This window comes from Dermacentor andersoni, chromosome 8 (assembly GCF_023375885.2).
Source record: "Dermacentor andersoni chromosome 8, qqDerAnde1_hic_scaffold, whole genome shotgun sequence".
NCBI lineage: Eukaryota > Metazoa > Arthropoda > Arachnida > Ixodida > Ixodidae > Dermacentor > Dermacentor andersoni.
The window spans coordinates 132,576,138-132,599,082 of NC_092821.1; the positions used below are offsets into that span (position 1 = coordinate 132,576,138).

Here is a 22,945-nt window from a genome sequence, read left to right on the forward strand (position 1 = left end):
CCTCCTCTCCAGCTTGTGCGAGCCCGCTGCTCGAATGCGTTCCCGTCGCGTGCTGGGGAACAATATGGGCACATTTCAGCTGTTCCGTTTAAGTATTTTAGTTGGCACACAGCACAGAACATTCGCGCAAGCCAGCATGGCGGCAAAAGCAGACAGCTCGTAGATGGCGCCACTGCCTACGAAGTATGGCGGCGCCCGTGAAATAAAAGAAGGAAGGGGGGGGGGGGGTATCTAAGCCGACTCGCTTTATAAGAGTGCTGTCCGGCGTGTAAGCTGCTCGGCCAGACAGCAGCAGCAGCCGCTGTTGGCGAAGTCCGGGCGGAAGCTTCGCTTTTAAAACGCGCGCGCCTAGCTCCGTTCCCACCCCCCTCCTCCCCTCGATGGGAGGAGGAGGGGTACACGTGACAGGTCGGTCCGGTACGGTAACGACCGCGTAGCGAGAGCAACGGAGGGGGCAACGTGGAGGCCGCCTGCCGGAGCAGGGGTCAAAGCGACGGCGCTGCCCAGCGAGGTGAGGTGGTGGTCGCTGTTGTTGCGGCGTGGGGCGGGACGCACATGAGGAAGTCCGTCGCGCTGGGCGTCTCGCTCGCGGCCTTCTTGCTGGTGGCCGCTGCCTGGCTTCGTAGCGACAGACGCCGCCGCCTCCACGACGCACCCGTCAACGGCGTCGACGATCAGGTACGCGAGTGTTCAAGCAACGGCTTCTCTCGCCGTAAATGTACACCGAGCTATCCGGAACAAGCAGGTTTCCGCATGCTTGATTTCGCTGCGCGTATTCACTTCAGCGTCGGATTCGCACGGTTTAACGGAGTCTTCTGCCGGTCCCAGCCCTGCTAAGTTTGTAGAGGTCAACAGCTAAGCATTTGCTGTAATTGATACTTTATTTTGCCTTTCTTTTGAGAGGTATGCTGAGCTTGTTACCTGTTTCTTGGCTTGTTCTTATTATTCTTATTACATTACTGTACTCGTTTTCTCTTTACGCTCTCTAAGTATGCTAGCGCTGTATTCCGTGATTCTGGGACACGGGCCCAGTCATGCCTTCTCAGGCTTTTTTCCCGTGCCCCAAACATCAGTACGATGCTGAAAAAAATTATTTATTTATTTATTTATTTATTTATTTACTTATTTACTTACTTACTTACTTACTTACTTACTTACTTACTTACTTACTTACTTACTTACTTACTTTTAATGGACATGTTTATTTGTAATGAAATTATATGAGTACTGACACTAAAATTATTTCTTTACTTTTCATTTCTGAGTTGACTGACAGTAAGCCTATAGTGACAAGCCTTAGAGCACTCTGAATAATTTATTACACAATGATGAAGCCTTAACTAGGCTGGTCTCAGAAGCAGCAATTGAAGTGGGAGGTAAGGCAACCAGTAAGTATCTAATCAAGAAACGACAAAGAATGAAATTGTCGAACTCAAGAGATCATATAGAATTCGCGGAACTGTCAAAACTAATCAACAAGGAGAAAATAAGGGATATTCGAAATTATAACGTGAGAAAGATTGAGGAAGCAGCAAAAATTGACGCAGCCTGCAAACCGTGAGAAGGAAACTAGGCATCGGACAAACCAAGATGTATGCACTGAAAGATAGACTGGGTAATATCATCAGCAATCTCGAAGATATAGTAAAAGCAGCGGAAGAATTCTATACTGACTTGTACAATACCCAAAGCAGCCACGATGAGTCCGTTCAAAGTACTAATGAACAGGTTACAGAGGCTCCTCCTATAACTAACGATGAAGTTAGAAGCGCCTTACAAGACATGAAACGGGGAAAAGGGGCAGGAGATGGACTACCAGTCGATTTAATCAAAGATGGTGGAGACATAATGCTTGAAAAACTAGCGGCCCTTTATACGAACTGCCTATCGACTTCGAGAGTCCCAGAGAACTGGAAGAATGCCAACATTATACTAATCCACAAAAAGGGAGACGTTAAAGAATTGGAAAATTATAGGCCATTTAGCTTACTTCCAATATTATATAAAATATTCACCAAGATAACCCCCAATAGAATAAGAGCAACACTGGAGTTTAGTCAACCAAGGGAACAGGCAGGTTTCAGGAAGGGATACTCTACAATGAATCACATCCATGTCATCAATCAGACAATCGAGAAATCCGCAGAGTACAACCAGACTCGCTATATGGCTTTTAAAGATTACGAAAAGGCATTTGATTCAGTAGACATACCAGCAGTCATATAGGCATTGCGTAATCAAGGAGAACAGGACGCTTACGTAAATATCTTGGAAAGTATGTACGGAGATTCCACAGCTACCTCAATTAACCACGAGAAAAGTAGGAAGATACCTATAAAGAAAGGGGTCAGACAAGGAGGCACAATCTCTCCACCGCATGCTTGGAAGAAGTCTTCAAGCTATTAAATTGTGAAGGCTTAGGAGTAAGTTCAACGGCGAATATCTCAGCAACCTTATATCTGCAGATGACATTGTCCTGTTCAGCAACGCTGGGGACGAGTTACAACAAATGATGGAAGACCTTAACAGAGAGAGTGTAAGATTGGGGTTGAAGATTAATATGCAGAAAACAAATATAATGATAAATAGCGAGGCAACGGAACAAGAGTTCAGGATCGCAAGTCAGCCTCTAGAGTCTGTGAAGGCGTACGTTCACCTAAGTCAACTAATCACAGGGAACCCTGACCATGACAAGGAAATTCACAGAAGATTAAAAGTGGGTTGGATCGCATACGGCAGACGTCGTGAGCATTTGACTGAAAGCTTACCGTTATTATTGAAAAGGAAGGTATAGAATCAAAGCATTACAGGCGCTGACATATGGGGCAGAGACTTGGAGACTGACAAAGAAGCTTGAGAGCAAGCTAAGGACCGCGAAAAAAGCGATAGAACGAAGAATGCTAGGTATAACTTCAAGAGACGGGAAGAGAGCGGTGTGGATCAGAGAGCAAACAGGGATAGCCGACATTCTAAATGACATTAGGAGAAAGAAATGGAGCTGGGCAAGTCATGTGATGCGTAGGTTAGATAACCGGTGGACCATTATCGTTACAGAATGGGTGCCAGGAGAAGGGAAGCGCAGTCGAGGACGGCTGAAAACTAAGTGGGGTGATGAAATTAAGAAATTCGCAGGCGCTAGCTGGAATCGGTTGGCGCAGGACGGGGGTAATTGGAAATCGCAGGGAGAGTCCGTCGTCCTGCAGTGGACACGAAATAGGCTGGTGATTATGATGAATCGCTTTTTTAGAAGCAGTTTTGCTTTCGTTTAACAGTAAGGCTGTGTGTCATGACGCAGTACGTGGCCACGCAGGAGCAGATCACGATCATCGCAACATTTTGGCACTCCCTCCGGCTTGCCGGATCATCTGCTATGCTTCTACATCGGCCCGAGCAGCGCCTATTGCAGCCAGGGTGCCTCGATGTCAGCGTCGCCTCGTGGTATTGAGGCACCCTAATAGCAGCATACCATGACGACTGCGCGAGCCAGACCGAGTGCCGAAAAGCCGCGATGATTGCTGCCACGTGACCACTTTCCCTGTATCGAAGAATCAGTGTTATTCGGTATCTATATCGTGAAATTCTCCGAAAGAATGGGACACGAATAGTGAAATATCTTTCGTCAGGGGTTGCTATTCCGAGCGCCATGAAATTCAGCCATATTGTCAGACATCAGGCAACAGTGCTGCTTATACCGCCTCTCTTATAGACTTGAAACGTCGACATTGCGGAATTCGACAGCATACATGGGGATGCCCATCCAGCTTGCAATCGGCCACTCATGCCAGTCTTGTCACAAACTCAAAGGCAAACATTAGGCAGGTATCCGCCTGGTTGGGGACGCACCGAATTAAAGGGCAAGGAAACGGAAACTGCCATAAACTGTATAGTAATGCCTACGGAAAAGAGGTACGGAATATCGAATAGAACGTTACAGGATGCAGGCCCAGGTTTGATTAACAGCGGTAGGACAAGGAATGAAGGCTGAAGCCAACGCTTCCACAGGGGCGACTTCACAAAAGGGCATGCTATAGTCTTTCCCCTTGGCGAAACGTGGGCTTCAGCGGCATTCCTTGTTCTAGGAACTGTTGGTCACACCACTTTCCAGTGAGCCACTGGCACGACACCTGCAATGGGACTTGAGCTTGCAACTGCGGCACATTCTCGTCCCGTGGCAAAGCACCACCTGCGCGTTACACGCCACAAAAACCCTGCAGACGTTCTTGCGGGCCACTAGCCTTAACGAAACTTTGTAAATATATCTGTAATGTACATTTGTGTGCGTGTTTGTGTCACTGTGTGTACTGTTAAGTGTTTGTCACTGTATATATCATAATCGTCGCCCGCACGTGGAGTAGCATGTCAGGCGAACAGCCAGGCAAGCATCTCCAGCGTATCATTAAGGTATGTATCTCTCTCTCTCTCTCTCTCTCTCTCTCTCTCTCTCTCTCTCTATCTATCTATCTATCTATCTATCTATCTATCTATCTATCTATCTATCTATCTATCTATCTCTATCTATCTCTCTCTCTCTCTCTCCTGTTCTGGGCCAGGACAGAAAGAGAGAGAGAGAGACACGTACTCCCTCGCCTGAAGCGTGGGAAGCAATATCCAGGGATCCGAGCCTGCAGGCACAACTTCGGGCCATTGAAAGAGCGAAGGAGGTGGCTGTAAGCCATGGTCGCTAGATTAAAAAAAATAACCTTTTTTTTTTATCCAGTGGCCGTGGTAAGGCATTGCCTGGTAGCCACCCCTCACTAAACCAAATTGACAAAACAAAGTTGTTTCCTGTTCCTCCTGTTCTGAGCCCGTTCTTATTTGCGTTTATTTCTTCTTCCTCTTCTTTAATTACACGCTGTGCTACACGTGTGCCGCTCGCGTGTCCAGGAGGCGCAGGTCTGGTCCGAGCAGGCTCGCCGCGTGCGACTGCTGGAGGAAGCGTGCGCCAGTAAGGACCGCGACGTGCTGGGCCCGCACTACCTGGGCAGCCGCAGCAACCGTCGCCTCGGCAAGCCCACGCACTGCCCGCCCCACCTGTGCCCCATCTTCGTGGACGACCGCCGGAAAGTGGCCCTCTGTTTCGTGCCCAAGGTGAGGCCGTGTATTCACAACTGTAACAGCGCGAACAAGACGACGACGGAGCGAAAGGACACAGGACGAGCGCTCGTCCTGTGTCCTGTCGCTCCGTCGTCGTCTTGTTCGCGCTGTCCCCGTTATGAATGTATACCAACTCGCCAAACTTTCCACTTTAACGGGGCAACGTAGTCGTTCTTCTCCATCATCATCATTAGCAGCAGCCTGGTTATACCCACTGCAGGGCAAAGGCTCTCCCATACTTCTCCAACTACCCCAGTCATGTACTAATTGTGGCCATGTTGTCCCTGCAAACTTCTTAATTTCGTCCACCCAATTAACTTTCTGCCGCCCTCTGCTACGCTTCCCTTCCATTGGAATCCATTCCGTAACTCTTAATGACCATCGGTTATCTTCCCTCCTCATTACGTGTCCTGCCCATGCCCATTTCTTTTTCTTGATTTCAACTAAGATATCATTAACTCGCGTTTGTTCCTTCACCCAATCTGTTCTTTTCTTATCCCTTAACGTTACACCTATCATTCTTCTTTCCATAGCTCGTTGCGTCGTCCTCAATTTAAGTAGAACCCTTTTCGTAAGCCTCCAGGTTTCTGCCTCGTACGTGAGTACTAATTATGTGCTACCAAGTTGGAGGTGCGGCCCTTACACGAGTCTATACGGTATGTGCTTCCGTCAAAAAGCTTCCGATCCGTCGGGCGACGCGTAGGAAAGATGGCTGCTCCAAGTGCTTACGCTTGAGGACACGCTTGAGGTGACTCGATCGTCTAACATTATTACGCATGCATTAAGCGCTTAACGCTCCAATTACATATATAGCAATAACCCTCGCTCGGGCCGTCACTGTTATTTCATTGTTTCCCTTCTCCTTCTCCAAAGCGCATTAAATGTGTAGCACGTGACATGACATCAGTAATCGGAAGGCCGAACACGGAGGTTATGCCGTGGGCTATCGTTGCGTTCGAATTATTCGTTTACGGTTTACAAAACGCGCACTTATTGATAGGAGTGTCGCCGACTTTCCAGATGACGTCACGCGACCAGCAGGTTGACAGCTTGTCACAAATTCAACACAAGCTCCGCCCACAGAGCCGCAGTGCACCTGTCCGCTATGCCTCCGCGGCACACAGTTCGAGCAACACAGAAAGAAGTGCGTGGCTACAGTGATGTCACGGCAATGAGCGAACCTAACTGGCTGGCGCATTCACACAAATATGAGCTCGAGCTGTGTATTTGACACGGCTTTCCTAGGCTCACACCGACTTACAGCTATAGCTAACCAAGATTGAAGCCAACCAGTGGTAAGTTTAAACAGAGCACCGGAACAACTAGTACTCAGTAAATTGTGCTTTCTCTAATTTGTAAACGGGTGTATTCGATAACTGGGGTGTATAGCGTGTTATCAGTGAGTCGCGTGAACGCGGCATACTAAGCTGAGATCGACTGAGCCCCAGGCATGAAGTCATCAACACCAACCGTCGTCTGCTGTTTTCACTGTGCATGTTCTATAGCATCTCCCGTTAACGTGCACGTCTTAAACAGTGATCACAACACTGATCCGAATATTCCATTCTGCAAATTTAAGTTAAGACGCAACCAAGGGTGGAAAAAAAGCTTTAGGGCAGGAAAGGGCTCTTTCCTCTACTAAAGCTTTTTCTTCCTCCTTTGGTTGCGTCTTGACTTCGGGGAATAAGAAGAACCAACTAGCCCAGCAGCATCTTCGGGGAATCATCATCATCATAATCAGCCTTTGTTACTTTTGTCTTTTGTTATTTGGGAGAGCTTGCCTACTGGTTGCCTTGGCAATCTTCGGGGAATAAGATTAACCAACTAGCCCATCAGCATCTTCGGGGAATCATCATCATCAGACTTTGTTACTTTTGTCTTGTTATTTGGGAGAGCTTGCCTAATGGTTGCCTTGGTAATCTTCGGAGAGTAAGATGAACCAACTAGCCCAGCAGCGCCTTCACGGAATAAGATGAACCAACTAACCCAGCAGCGTCTTCGGGGAATAAGATGAACCAACTATAGCCCAGCAACAAACATTAATACGCACATTCCGTGCTGCTGGCGCAGGTGGCCTCGACATCACTGAAGTCCCTGTTCGCCTCCCTGCTGCGAATCAACGCCACCTCCAGCAAAGGTGACGACGACGACGACGCGCTGCACGCCTTGTTCAACGAGCGAGTCTTCCGGATCGGTCCCACCCACTGGCCGCGCAGCAAGCTCCGCCAGTACACCAGGGTGAGTGTGTGAAGCGGTAAACACGCGTTCCGTCCAAAACTATTCGATCCGTCGGAGGACTCCTGTCTGAATACGTGTGAACGGAGAAATCGCTTTTCTCAGCGATTTGATGAGGTTTGTTGCATACGAAACAAAAAATAATCATAATGAATAAATGAACTCAAGATCTGATGGCTCCAAGCTGGAAATTTTTTATTTAGGACGTCAATTTTATTACAAAATTGTTGAAACTTGAAAATTTTGAAAGAAAGACAGAACTTATCCATCAAGTTTACAAACTAGCCCAGCAATAAAAAAACTGCATCAACAATCCTATGAAGATCACCTAATAATACATCTAAAGCGAGAAAAAAATCACGTAATGCATTAATTTGTGAGTGGGACTTCTACAAAGCTTCGGAAACGATGAAATTTCACGGAAGTTGTAAATTCATATACAGTGTGGTAATGTTTAAGTTTCACGGAATTTTTAAAGATCACCTGTGGCAGATAGCATAATTATTGTCGTTGCGCTGGATTCTTCGACAAGGCGAACATTAATAGCACGAGAAACACATATTGCACTAAGGGTCGAAAATTGACTAAATAATTTCTTTAAAAATTGCTTGACGGCACATATTTCAAATTACGATTCTTAGCTCTTGAGTTTGCAAGACGCATCCACTTGAAATGAATTTCCGGGATGACGCCACTTTCGAGATGTTATTTCCCAAAGTGTGCGACGATATACATGGGCGTTCTAGTTACTTTCCGCTTCAATGCATAATAGAGCGTTTTTAAAAAAAAAATTGTGTTTTTAAAGTAATTGGATCAACAGCACGTGCATTTCTACGGGGAGTTTTATGACGCGTATCTCCAAACTGGCGCCATTCTGGAAATTCATTTCAAATGGGTACGCCTGACAAACTCACCGGCTACAATTCGTAAATAGCAATGTGCCGTAAACAGTGTGAAGGCGAGAGATGGAAACTCAAGACGATGAGCAAAACGAGAACGAGCTGTAAGCAGGAACTGTGCCATAAAGTAATTAATTGTTAGGTTAATTAGTCAAAGCTTGTTAATTATTTGAAGAATTATGTAAATTTTCAATCCAAATAATCTCCGCCTCTATGAACAATCCAGCTCAAGCACTAGAATTATTTTATCTGCAACAGGCGATTTGAAAAAGTCCATAAAACATAAGAGGAAGCTTTAGCGCGGGTGCGTCTATCGAAATACATGTAAAAGGAGAATTCGTTTTTATTGGCAACCGCTGTACCAAATTTCACGAGGTTTGTTGCATTTAAAAGAACAACTTAAAATCTAGCGACTGTTGGTTTCTAATTTTTGATTTAGATCAAGTTTTTATCAAAAATAGGCAAAAGTCGAACATTTTCAGAAAGCGAGACTATCAAGTTTACAACTCCATCACTCATCAAGGAAAAATGATATCACAGTTCTGTGAATTGCACCTGATAGTACATCTAAAGCGGAAAAATTGATATGTTACACGTGAATCTAAAAAAATTCAATAATATGCAAATGCAACTTTTGCAAAACCCTTGTACACAACGTAACAAATTCACGTAAGATATAAATCGGCATATCGAATTTGTCCGCTTTGGATGAAGTTGAAGTTGAAGTTGAAGTTTATTCATATGAAAAAACATAGGTACATAAATGTAATATACAGACGAGGGTCCCAAAGTAATGATACTGAAAACGGGACCCTCGATACTGAAAACGGGAACCTCGGATGACGTTGAACGGATGAATGGATGACGTTTACAGAACCGCGACATCTGTTTTGATGCAGAGCTATTAATTTATAAACTTCGTGACTCTCTCTTTCTCGAACTTCCGGATTATGGAAAATCATTTTCGCGAAATCTAGGTTCCAACAGTCAAAACAATTTATCTTTGTCTTTCAAATACAGCAAATTTCATTAAATCGGTCCAGAGGTTATCTCAGAAAAGCGTTTTTGCGTTTTACATGTATTTGAATACGTCGCGTTGGAGTTGGCCCGAGCTAAAGCTTCCTCTTAAGAGGAAGCCATAGGTGAAGCAGGCGTTAAGCACTCCCCGTATGTGGGCCGATCCCGAAGCTGTGCAATGCCGGCCCGACCTGCGGCGGAGGTCAAGCAGGCGTTAAACACTCCCCATACGTGGGCCGATTCCGAAGATAGTGCAATGCCGGCCCAACCCGCGGCGGAGTTGAAGCAGGCGTTAAGAGGAAGCTTTAGCTCGGGGGCTCCTATCTAAATACATGTAACAGGAGAATTCGTTTTTCTCGGCAACCACTGCACCAAATTTGACGAGGTTTGTTGCATTTAAAAGAAAAAAAGCTCTAGTGACTGTTGGTTTCTAATTTTCGATCCAGGTCGTCAATTTTTTATTAAAAATTGGCAGAAATCACAAATTTTCAGAAAACAAAACTATCAGGTTTACAACTCCGTAAGCCAACAAGAAAAAATTATATCGCAATCGTGCGAATTGTACCTGATAGCACATCTAAAGCGCACAAATTGACATTTTGCGCATGAATCTTAAAAATTTTATTGATATGTAATTACAACTTTTGCAGGACCCTCATAAACAACGTAACAATTAAATTCACGTAAGATGTAAAATGACAGATCAAATTTGTCGGCTTTGAATGATCTAATGGATGCCGTTTACAGAACCGCGATATCTGTTCTTGGTGCAGACCTATGAGTTTGTAAACTTCGTGCTTCTATATTTTTCAAATGTTCGAGTATTTCATCTCTTTAACAAAATTTAGGCCCCGAATCGAAATTCGACTTCCAACATTCACTAGAATATAAGTTTCTCTTTCAAATGCAACAAATTTCATTAAATCGGTCCCGGGGTTGTCTCAGAAAAACGTTTTTGCGTTTTACATGCATTTGAATAGGCCGCGTCGGAGTTGGGCCCGAGCTAAAGCTTCCTCTTAAGAACTCCCCGTACGTGGGCCGATCCCGAAGTAAGTGCAATGCCAGCCCGGTCCGCGGTGGAGGTGAAGCAGCCGTTAAGCACTCCCCGTACGTGACCCGATCCCGAAGGTAGTGCAATGCCGGCCCGGCCCGCGGCGGAGGTGAAGCAGGCGTTAAGCACTACCCGTACGTGGGCCGATACCGAAGATAGTGCAATGCAGGCCCGGCCCGCCGCGGAGGTGAAGCATGCGTTAAGCACTCCCCATACGTGTGCCCATCCCGAAGATAGTGCAATGCCGGCCCGTCCCGCGGGGGAGGTGAAGCAGGCGTTACGCAATCCCCGTACGTGGGCCGATTCCGAAGATAGTGCAATACAGGTCCGGCCCACCGCGGAGGTGAAGCAGCCGTTAAGCACTCCCCATACGTGGGCGATCCCAAAGGTAGTGCAATGTCGGCCCGACCCGCCCCGGAGGTGAAACAGGCGTTAAGCACTCCCCACACGTGGACCGATCCCGAAGCTAGTGCAATGTCGGCCCTACCCGCCCCGGAGGTGAAGCAGGCGTTAAGCACTCCCCATACGTGGACCGGTCCCGAAGGTAGTGCAATGCCGGCCCGGCCCGCGGGGGAGGTGAAGCAGGCGTTAAGCACTCCGCGTACGTGGCCCGATCCCGAAGGTAGTGCAATGCCTGCCCGTCCCGTGGCGGAGATGAAGCAGGCGTTAAGCCCTCCCCACACTTGGGCAGAGCCCGAAGGTAGTGCAATGCCGGCCCGACCCGCCGCGGAAGTGAAGCAGGCGTTAAGCCCTCCCCACACTTGGGCCGATTTTGAAGGTAGTGTAATGCCGGCCCGGCCCGCGGGGGAGGTGAAGCAGGCGTTAAGCACTCCCCGTACGTGGACTGATCCCTAAGATAATGCACTACCAGCCCAACCTGCGGCGGAGATGAAGCAGGCGTTAAGCACTCCCCATGCGTGAGCCGATCCCGAAGGTAGTGCAATGCCGGGCTGACCCGCGGCGGAGTTGAAGCAGTCGTTAAGAGGAAGCTTTAGCTCGAGGGCTCCTATCTAAATACATGTACAAGGATAATTCGTTTTTCCCGGCAACCACCGTACCAAATTTGACGAGGTTTGTTGCATTTAAAAGAAAAAAGCTCTAGTGTCGGTTGCTTTCAAATTTTCGATCAGGTCGTCAATTTTTTATTAAAAATTTGCAAAAATCACAAATTTTCAGAAAACGAATCTATCAGGTTTACAACACCGTAACTCAGCAAGAAAAAATGATATCGCAATTCTGCGAATTGTATCTGATAGCACATCTAAAGCGCACCAATTGACATTTTGCGCATGAATCTTAAAAATTTTATTGATATGTAATTACAACTTTTGCAGGACCCTCATAAACAACGTAACTATTTCACGTAAGATGCAAAATGACATATCAAATTTGTCGGCTTTGAATGATCTAATGGATGCCATTTACAGAGCCGCGATATCGGTTCTCGATGCAGACCTATGAGTTTGTAAACTTCGTGCTTCAATCTTTTTCAAATGGTCGAACATTTCAAAATCTTTCTTGCAAAATTAAGCCCTAAATCGAAATTCCACTTCCATCATTCACTAGAATTTAGCTTTCTCTTTCAAATGCAACAAATTTCATTAAAATCGCTCCCGGGGTTGCCTCTGAAAACCGTTTTTGCGTTTAACATGCATTTGAATAGGCCGCGTCCGAGTTGGGCCCGAGCTAAAGCTTCCTCTTAAGCACTCTGCGTACGTGGGCCGATCCCGAGCTAAGTGCAATGCCAGCCCGACCCGCCGCGGAGGTGAAGCAGGCGTTAAGCACTCCCCATACGTGTGCCGTTCCCGAAGGTAGTGCAATGCCGGCCCGTCCCGCGGGGGAGGTGAAGCATGCGTTAAGCAATCCCCGTGCGTGGGCCGACCCCAAAGATAGTGCAATACAGGTCCCGCCCGCCGCAGAGGTCAAGCAGGTGTTAAGCGCAACCCGTACGTGGCCTGATCCCGAAGGTAGTGCAATGCAGGCCCGGCCCGTGGCGGAGGTGAAGCAGGCGTTAAGCACTCCCCGTACATGGGCCGATCCCGAAGATAGTGCAATACAGGTCCCGCCCGCCGCGGAGGTCAAGCAGGTGTTAAGCACAACCCGTACGTGTGCCCATCCCGAAGATAGTGCAATGCCGGCCCGTCCTGCGGGGGAGATGAAGCAGGCGTTAAGCAAATTTCCCAACGTGGACCGATCCCGAAAGTAGTGCAATGCCGGGCTGACCCGCCGCGGGGGTGAAGCAGGCGTTAAGCACTCCCCGTACGTGGACTGATCCCTAAGATAATGCGCTGCCGGCCCAACCCGCGGCGGAGGTGGAGCAGGCGTTAAGCACTCCATACGTGGTCCGATCCCGAAGGTAGTGCAATGCCGGCCCAACCCGCGGCGCAGTTGAAGCAGGCGTTAAGAGGAAGCTTTAGCTCCGGGGCTCCTATCTAAATACATGTAAAAGGAGAATTCGTTTTGCTCAGCAACCACTGCACCAAATTTGACGAGGTTTGTTGCATTTGAAACAAAAAGCTAAGCTCTAGTGACTGTTGGTTTCGAATTTTCGATCTGGATCGTCAATGTTTTTGTTAAAAATAGGCAAAAATCACAAATTTTCAGAAAACGAAACTATCAAGCTTACAACTCTGTAACTCAGCAAAAAAATGTTATATCGAAATTCTGCGGATTGTATCCAATGGCACATCTAAAGCGGACAAATTTGACATCTTGCGCATGAATCTTAAAGATTTTGTTCATATGTAATTACCACTTTTGCAGGACCCTCATAAACAACGTAACAAACTCACGTAAGATGAGAAATGACATCAAATTTGTCCACTTTGAATGATCTAATGGTTGCCGTTTACAGAGCCGCAATATCGGTTCTCGATGCAGACCTATGAGTTTGTAAACTTCGTGTTTCAATCTTTTTCAAATGGTCGAACATTTCAAAATCTTTCTTGCAAAATTAAGCCCTAAATCGAAATTCCACTTCCATCATTCACTAAAATTTAACTTTCTCTTTCAAATGCAACAAATTTCATTAAAATCGCTCCCGGGGTTGCCTCTGAAAACCGTTTTTGCGTTTAACATGTATTTGAATAGGCCGCGTCCGAGTTGGGCCCGAGCTAAAGCTTCCTCTGAAGCACTCTGCGTACGTGGGCCGATCCCGAGGTAAGTCCAATACAGGTCCCGCCCGCCCCAGAGGTCAAGCAGGTGTTAAGCACAACCCGTACGTGGACTGATCCCGAAGGTAGTGCAATGCAGGCCCGGCCCGTGGCGGAGGTGAAGCAGGCGTTAAGCACTCCCCGTACATGGGCCGATCCCGAAGATAGTAAAATACAGGTCCCGCCTGCCGCGGAGGTCAAGCAGGTGTTAAGCACTCCCCGTACGTGGGCCGAAACGAAGGTAGTGCAATGACGGCCCGGCCCGTGGCGGAGATGAAGCAGGCGTTAAGCACTCCCCGTACATGGGCCGATCCCGAAGATAGTAAAATACAGGTCCCGCCTGCCGCGGAGGTGAAGCAGGCGTTAAGCACTCCCCGTACGTGGACCGAACACGAAGGTAGTACAATGCCGGCCCGGCCCGCGGGAGAGGTGAAGCAGGCGTTAAGCACTTCCCATACGTGGGCCGAACCCGAAGTTAGTGCAATGAGGGCTCGCCCCGTGGCGGAGGTGAAGCAGGCCTTAAGCACTTCCCGTACGTGGGCCGCTCCGAAGCTAGTGCAATGCCGGCCCGACCCGCCGCGGAGGTGAAGCAGGCGTTAAGCACTCCCCATACGTGGGCCGACCCCAAAGGTACTGCAATGCCGGCCCGGCCCGCGGGGGAGGTGAAGCAGGCCTTAAGCACTTCCCGTACGTGGTCCGATCCCGAAGGTAGTGCAATGCCGGCCCGGCCCGCGGCGCAGTTGAAGCAGGCGTTAAGAGGAAGCTTTAGCTCCGGGGCTCCTATCTAAATACATGTAAATGGAGAATTCGTTTTGCTCAGCAACCACTGCACCAAATTTGACGAGGTTTGTTGCTTTTGAAACAAAAAGTTACGCTCTAGTGACTGTTGGTTTCGAATTTTCGATCTAGATCGTCAATGTTTTTATTAAAAATTGGCAAAAATCACAAATTTTCAGAAAACGACACTATCAAGTTTACAACGCCGTAACTCCGCAAAAAAATATTATATCGAAAATCTGCGGATTGTATCTGATAGCACATCTAAAGCGGACAAATATACATCTTGCGCATGAATCTTAAAAATTCTGTTCATATGTAATTACAACTTTTGCAGGACCCTCATAAACAACGTAAAAACTCACGTAAGATGAAAATGACATATCAAATTTGTCCGCTTTGAATGATCTAATGGATGCCGTTTACAGAGCCGCGATATCGGTTCTTGATGCAGACCTATGAGTTTGTAAACTTCGTGCTTCAATCTTTTTCAAATGGTCGAACATTTCAAAATTTCTTTTGCAAAATTAAGCCCTAAATCGAAATTCCACTTCCATCATTCACTAGAATATTACTTTCTCTCAAATGCAACAAATTTCATTAAAATCAATCCCGGGGTTGCCTCAGAAAACCGTTTTTGCGTTTAACATGTATTTGAATAGGCCGCGTCGGAGTTTGGCCCTTGCTAAAGCTTCCTCTTAAGCACTCTCCGTACGTGGGCCGACCCCGAAGTAAGTGCAATGCCAGCCCGATCCGCCGCGGAGGTGAAGCAAGCGTTAAGCACTCGCCATACGTGGACCGACGCCGAAGGTAGTGCAATGCCGGCCCGTCCCGCGGGGGAGGTGAAGCAGGCGTTAAGCAATCCCCATACGGGGGCCTACCCCGAAGGTACTGCAATGCCGGCCCGGCCTGCGGGGGAGGTGAAGATGGCGTTACGCACTCCCCGTACGTGGGCCGAACACGAAGGTAGTGCAATGCCGGCCCGGCCCGCGGGGGAGGTGAAGCAGGCGTTAAGCAATCCCCATACGGGGGCCTACCCCGAAGGTACTGCAATGCCGGCCCGGCCTGCGGGGGAGGTGAAGATGGCGTTACGCACTCCCCGTACGTGGGCCGAACACGAAGGTAGTGCAATGCCGGCCCGGCCCGCGGGGGAGGTGAAGCAGGCGTTAAGCAATCCCCATACGGGGGCCTACCCCGAAGGTACTGCAATGCCGGCCCGGCCTGCGGGGGAGGTGAAGATGGCGTTACGCACTCCCCGTACGTGGGCCGAACACGAAGGTAGTGCAATGCCGGCCCGTCCCGCGGGGGAGGTGAAGCAGGCGTTAAGCAATCCCCATACGGGGGCCTACCCCGAAGGTACTGCAATGCCGGCCCGGCCTGCGGGGGAGGTGAAGATGGCGTTACGCACTCCCCGTACGTGGGCCGAACACGAAGGTAGTGCAATGCCGGCCCGGCCCGCGGGGGAGGTGAAGCAGGCGTTAAGCACTCCCCGTACGTGGACCGAACACGAAGGTAGTGCAATGCAGGCCCGGCCAGCCGCGGAGGTGAAGCAGGCGTTAAGCACTCCCCATACGTGTGCCCATCCCGAAGATATTGCAATGCCGGCCCGTCCCGCGGGGGAGATGAAGCAGGCTTTAAGCAATCCCCGTACGTGGACCGATCCGGAAGGTAGTGCAATGCCGGCCCGACCCCCGGCGGAGGTGAAGCAGGCGTTAAGCACTCCCCGTACGTGGACTGATCCCTAAGATAGTGCGCTGCCGGCCCAACCCGCGGCGCAGTTGAAGCAGGCGTTAAGAGGAAGCTTTAGCTCCGGGGCTCCTATCTAAATACATGTAAAAGGAGAATTCGTTTTGCTCAGCAACCACTGCACCAAATTTGACGAGGTTTGTTGCTTTTGAAACAAAAAGTGACGCTCTAGTGACTGCTGGTTTCGAATTTTCGATCTAGATCGTCAATGTTTTTATTAAAAATTGGCAAAAATCACAAATTTTCAGAAAACGAAACTATCAAGTTTACAACTCCGTAACTCAGCAAAAAAATATTATATCAAAATTCTGCGGATTGTATCTGATAGCACATCTAAAGCGCACAAATTTGACATCTTGCGCATGAATCTTAAAAATTCTGTTGATATGTAATTACAACTTTTGCAGGACCCTCATAAACAACGTAACAAACTCACGTAAGATGAAAAATGACATATCAAATTTGTCCGCTTTGAATGATCTAATGGATGCCGTTTACAGAGCCGCGATATCGGTTCTCGATGCAGACCTATGACTTTGTAAACTTCGTGCTTCAATCTTTTTCAAATGGTCGAACGTTTCAAAACTTTTTTTGCAACATTAAGCCCTAAATCGAAATTCCACTTCCATCATTCACTAGAATTTTACTTTCTCTTTCAAATGCAACAAATTTCATTAAGATCGATCCCGGGGTTGCCTCAGAAAACCGTTTTTGCGTTTAACATGTATTTGAATAGGCCGCGTCGGAGTTGGGCCCTTGCTAAAGCTTCTTCTTAAGCACTCTCCGTACGTGGGCCGACCCCGAAGTAAGTGCAATGCCAGCCCGACCCGCCGCGGAGGTGAAGCAGGCGTTAAGCACTCCCCATACGTATGCCGATCCCGAAGGTAGTGCAATGCCGGCCCGTCCCGCGGGGGAGGTGAAGCAGGCGTTAAGCAATCCCCGTGCGTGGACCGATGCCGAAGATAGTGCAATACAGGTCCCGCCCGCCGCGGAGGTCAAGCAGGTGTTAAGCACTCCCCGTGCGTGATCCGATCCCGAAGGTAGTGCAATGCCGGCCCGGCCCGCGGGGGAAGTGAAGCAGGCGTTAAGCACACCCCGTGCGTGGGCCGATCCCGATGGTAGTGCAATGCCGGCCCGACCCGCCGCGGAGGTGAAGCAGGCGTTAAGCACTCCCCATACGTATGCCGATCCCGAAGGTAGTGCAATGCCGGCCCGTCCCGCGGGGGAGGTGAAGCAGGCGTTAAGCACACCCCGTGCGTGGGCCGATGCCGAAGATAGTGCAATACAGGTCCCGCCCGCCGCGGAGGTCAAGCAGGTGTTAAGCACTCCCCGTGCGTGATCCGATCCCGAAGGTAGTGCAATGCCAGCCCGACCCGCCGCGGAGGTGAAGCAGGCGTTAAGCACTCCCCATACGTATGCCGATCCCGATGGTAGTGCAATGCCGGCCCGACCCGCCGCGGAGGTGAAGCAGGCGTTAAGCACTCCCCATACGTATGCCGATCCCGAAGGTAGTGCAATGCCGGCCCGTCCCGCGGGGGAGGTGAAGCAGGCGTTAAGCAATCCCCGTGCGTGGACCGATGCCGAAGATAGTGCAATACAGGTCCCGCCCGCCGCGGAGGTCAAGCAGGTGTTAAGCACTCCCCGTGCGTGATCCGATCCCGAAGGTAGTGCAATGCCGGCCCGACCCGCCGCGGAGGTGAAGCAGGCGTTAAGCACTCCCCATACGTATGCCGATCCCGAAGGTAGTGCAATGCCGGCCCGACCCGCCGCGGAGGTGAAGCAGGCGTTAAGCACTCCCCATACGTATGCCGATCCCGATGGTAGTGCAATGCCGGCCCGTCCCGCGGGGGAGGTGAAGCAGGCGTTAAGCAATCCCCGTGCGTGGACCGATGCCGAAGATAGTGCAATACAGGTCCCGCCCGCCGCGGAGGTCAAGCAGGTGTTAAGCACTCCCCGTACGTGAGCCGATCCCGAAGGTAGTGCAATGCCGGCCCGACCCGCCGCGGAGGTGAAGCAGGCGTTAAGTACTCCCCATACGTGGGCCGATCCCGAAATTAGTGAAATGACGGCCCGCCCCGTGGCGGAGGTGAAGCAGGCCTTAAGCACTTCCCGTACGTGGGCCGATCCCGAAGCTAGTGCAATGCCGGCCCGACCCGCCGCGGAGGTGAAGCAGGCGTTAAGCACTCCCCATACGTGGGCCGACCCCGAAGGTACTGCAATGCCGGCCCGGCCCGCGGGGGAGGTGAAGCAGGCGTTAAGCACTCCCCGTACGTGGGTCGACGCGAACATAGTACAATGTCGGCCCGACCCGCCCTGGAGGTGAAGCAGGCGTTAAGCACGTGGGCCGATCCCGAAGGTAGTGAAATGATGGCCCGCCCCGTGACGGAGGTGAAGCAGGCTTTAAGCAGTCCCCGTACGTGGACCTATCCCGAAGCTAGTGCAATGCCGGCCCGACCCGCCGCGGAAGTGAAGCAGGCGTTAAGCACTCCCTATACGTGGGCCGAACCCGAAGGTACTGCAATGCCGGCCCGGCCCGCGGAGGAGGTGAAGCAGGCGTTAAGCACTCCCTATACGTGGGCCGAACCCGAAGGTACTGCAATGCCGGCCCGGCCCGCGGAGGAGGTGAAGCATGCGTTATGCACTCCCCATACGCTGACCGATCCCGAAGGTAGTGCAATTACGGCCCGGCCCGTGGCGGAGGTGAAGCAGGCGTTAAGCACTCCCCCATACGTGGGCCGATCTTGAAGATAGTGCAATGCCGAACCGACCCGCGGCGGAGATGAAGCAGGCGTTAAGCACTCCCCGTACGTGGGCCGATCCCGAAGGTAGTGCAATGCCTGCCCTCCCGTGGCGGAGATGAAGCAGGCGTTAAGCCCTCCCCACACTTGGGCCGATCTTGAAGCTAGTGCAATGTCGGCCCTACCCGCCCCAGACGTGAAACAGGCGTTAAGTACTCCCCATACGTGGGCCGGTCCCGAAGGTAGTGCAATGCCGGCCCGGCCCGCGGGCGAGATGAAGCAGGCGTTAAGTACTCCCCGTATGTGGGCCGGTCCCGAAGGTAGTGCAATGCCTGCCCGTCCCGTGGCGGAGATGAAGCAGGCGTTAAACCCTCCCCATACGTTGGCCGATCTTGAAGATAGTGCAATGCCGAACCGACCCGCGGCGGAGCTGCACTTCACTCGTCATCCTTCGTCACAGAGTGGAAGGGCACTGAGTTGTTTCATAAATAGCCACGGAATCCTTCCGAAAAATATACGGAATGCACTTTACAAATTTTCTATACCTACGTGCTACGTGTAAATATTTGTATTGTATATTGAATATCTGTAGCGTTACAAAAATGAGGGGTACCAACATGGCGGCGCCTTTGCGGTTGCCACTTTTTTCGCACAGCTATTTCCTCTTGAGTATACTAACGCTACTTATGTTGCCTTGATGCGCGCCTCCTTTCTGGCGCGCCCGTATGTACAAGATCACGTGCTCGAGCACGCGCTATACTCTATACGGCAGGGACAGCGGAAGAGAGCCCGACCCTCCTCCTCCATCCCGGCCGTGGCTGCCCCCAACTAATGTTCCTAGATGTACCCGCAACGGCCAGCACGTGCGCCCGCATATGCGGGCCGCTCGCCGTTGCTGCGGGTGTCAGGGAGAGCATGCGAGGGCCCGCCGAGATGTCTAGTGCAAAACCCCTTAAACTTCGTAATGTAGTGACACTCTCCTCCTTCACTCCTCTTCGTTTCTCCTCTTTTTCACGCTCCCTCCTCGACCGTGGCGCAGTCTACACCGCTCGACCGTAGCAAGGGCGCCAACATGCGCTCCTCACCACTCCTTAGACGCTTCTCGGGCGAAAATGGCGCTGAAGGGCGGCGCGAGGGCCCACGTGATGCTATTAGGCCAATAGCGACGCTGCGTCATCCTCGGCCAGAGCGCGCGAGGAAGAGGCGGCATTCTTCAAAGCGTGGCGCTACTTTACGAAGTTGAAGGGGTTTTAGGCTAGTGGCTTCATGTACGCTGCCTTACCCGCGCGCCTCGTGTATAAGGTCGCGTTACCTGCACTCTGGAGACGCGGCACAGTTGAAATGGCGAACCGAGCGGCACGCGCGCTCCTCGCTGCCGGCGCTCTTTCGTCAGGCCACAGTTGCGACAGGCGAGTGCTCGCGGTCGTCGAGTGAGATTCATGTCTGTCAGTGCGCACGTAACATCGAGCCTGTTAATTTAGTGAGTGAATGTTTACTGCGATGTATTGACCTAAAAAAAACTACGAAATTTATTTCGTGTAATTGTACAATTCCTTGCGATCGCTATCAATGCCTTTGGGGCGAAAATGCAATTTTTTTTTCTAGTACGAAACCTTATGACCGTGCACAGACCCAACCGCGCATCGATCTCTTCGCCCACTGACTTACACTCATGACCTAAACGCACCGATTCACTCAATCACTCACTCACTCATTGTCATATCGCTTCGAAACGCAGGTGCTTTTCGTACGACATCCCTTCGAGCGTCTTGTCTCGGCCTTCGAGGACAAGGCCGGCGGACCTAGGGACAGGGAGCGCTTCTTCTACGACGTCTACTGGGACCGCATCATGGCCGGCAGCAGAAGCAGCAACGCCACGGACAACTCCACCCGCGTCACGTTCCCGCAGTTCGTGGACTACTTACTCCGGGTCCCGGTCTCCCAGTGGGACGACCACTGGGCCCCGTTCTACTCGCGCTGCGAACCGTGCCTGTTCCGGTACAACTTCGTCGGGCACCTGGAGACGGCCGGTAAAGACATGGCGCTGCTGTGGCGACGCATGGGTCTGCCCCCGCCCGAGTCCTCAACGCTGGAGCGCCGTAACGCGAAGCCTCGACGGCATCGGCGGTACTTCGACCAGTTGACGGCGAGTCAGGTGGAAGGACTGTACCGGCGGTACTTCTACGACTTCGTGCTTTTCGGCTACGACCACCGCGGCTACCTCAGTTCCGAGGGAACGCCTCTGCGGACGCGGTAGTGATGGTCTCGTCGCTTAATTGGCGCAACCATATAGTGAGAAACTCTATGGCGCAACCATTTTACGTTGCGCCGAAACAGGACTGCGTGTGAACGAGGCCTGGCGTGTGGACCACTGTGTAGGCCATGTGATTACAGCATAACACGCTGATCAAGCAGGATCGAGACACGTGGTACGACGCGCGGTCATAGAATAAGGAACCGTATATTGAGCGGCTCGTCGAAGAGTTGCTCCACCTGTCGAAATCTGGAAGAAAAAGTATTCACTCGAACGTGACGTGAAGCTGGAACGGATATGCATTTTCGTAAGACTTGCACCTCATTGCACCATGCTTACATGTTGGACGTATCCTCTTCGGCCCCACGAATGCACAAATGCAAACCATTTTATGTGAAGCTCTTTTATTTTGCTTCCTGTCCATAGAAACGAACACAAAAAAAATTGAAATGCGGGAAATTAAACGATTGTATCAACATTTGATGGTACCCATTTGGTACTCTGGGTCTCAGCCTGTGTGAAACGCGAGGAAGCAGTTGCGGTTCTGCAAACATAGAAAAACACCGCACTTCAGGCATCTGACTATTGATTTCCTACTATATCCTGGGTAGCGGCACTTTGATATGGAAGCTTTTCGTGTTGAGGGAATTCGCACCAAACCTGGTCGTACCGCACTTCCATCAGGTGGAAGTGGGATAACCTTGCTGCGCTTCACTCCATTCTGTGACGGTCGCTCCTGAATTTCTGAACTCTGGCTTGATCTTAGCTGCCTACCAGTGTCAGCTTTGAGGAGTACGTTGGCTATGTTAAACCTGAGTCCTGAAAGATCAAATCTTTCTTTCTCTGTAGTCAGCGCCCTTTCGCAGTCTCTCTGGTAATCGATCCAAGTGTAGCAGCATGCGAGGTCGAAAAAAATGCGCAAAAACTCATACTGTCCACTTGCGCGTTCGGGGAGAAATTCGATAGTATGCGATGTAGTGATCGATTAGGTCGACTCTTCCCATGTTTGTATTTGCTGACCACGTCTGACTGCGTGATATCGACTTTTTCATATTTTATCCATCTCTTGCATTTGCCTTCCGCTTCAGTCCCGAATGCAGTGGAAATGAGAAGGACTGATTTGGTGTCCTTTCACATTAAGCTGCACATTATCCCTCCGAATTTTACAGCGCGATTGCCAAAGCTGCATTCACCCAATAAAAATGTTTATTTTCTCTCTCTGTCCTCGTTGCATCGACTTGTCTTGAGGCATTGCTGCTGCTACGCCGCCTGTTTTGTTTGCCATCACAGTAGCTGTGAGGAATACCTTCTTCTCAAGGAGGTAGTGAACGGGCTTGAAGCCAGTGAAATATCTATCAGTAAAAACAATGTTGGGCCACACCTTCCGTCGCTACAAGCTTTTTCACAACACTGGCTCCCAGGCCCAGCTGCTTCAGATCATCCTCCCTTCCCGACGTAAACGACAAAGTCAAGGACAAGGCCACCAGCTGATGCCATAGCAAAATTCTTTTAGGCCAAGAGGGCTCGGATTACTGAAGGCGAGATATGCCTCTTGCGGTAAGATAGATTTGAACGTACGATAACGTAACGCACGAAGTGATTTTCAACGCGTTAGAGGCAGTAGGACTTGGCGGCAAAGTATATTTTTGGATAAGTAGCTATCTACATAAGAGATCCTTTTTCGTACTTATCGAGGATGGCCCGACCTCCCAGCATTACAGTAACCGTGGAGTGCCTCAGGGCGGAGTACTCAGCCCAACGCTCTTCAGTCTAACACTCATTGGACTCACCGACATCCTGCCAGGCACCGTTAGGCTCTCCATCTATGCCGACGACATTTGCATTTGGACGTCGGCTGTGACGCGACTGCAGCTTCGCGCGCGGCTTCAAAAGTCAGCTACTTTAACATCATCCTACCTTCGAGAACAAGGACTTCGTATATCATACGAGAAGTGCGCAGCGGTGGCATTTACCAGGAAATC

At 50.2% G+C, this 22,945-nt stretch overlaps 1 protein-coding gene across 1 annotated transcript; it reads left to right on the forward strand.

The window, feature by feature from the left end:
* Window positions 1–458: 458 nt before the first annotated feature.
* On the forward strand, window positions 459–22,181 carry LOC126525705 (carbohydrate sulfotransferase 8-like). Its single transcript, XM_050173620.2, has 4 exons — window positions 459–678; window positions 4,885–5,088; window positions 7,165–7,332; window positions 20,448–22,181. Exons 1-4 carry the CDS (start codon window positions 556–558, stop codon window positions 20,964–20,966), a joined length of 1,014 nt encoding a protein of 337 aa, XP_050029577.1. The 5' UTR covers window positions 459–555; the 3' UTR covers window positions 20,967–22,181.
* Window positions 22,182–22,945: the final 764 nt, after the last annotated feature.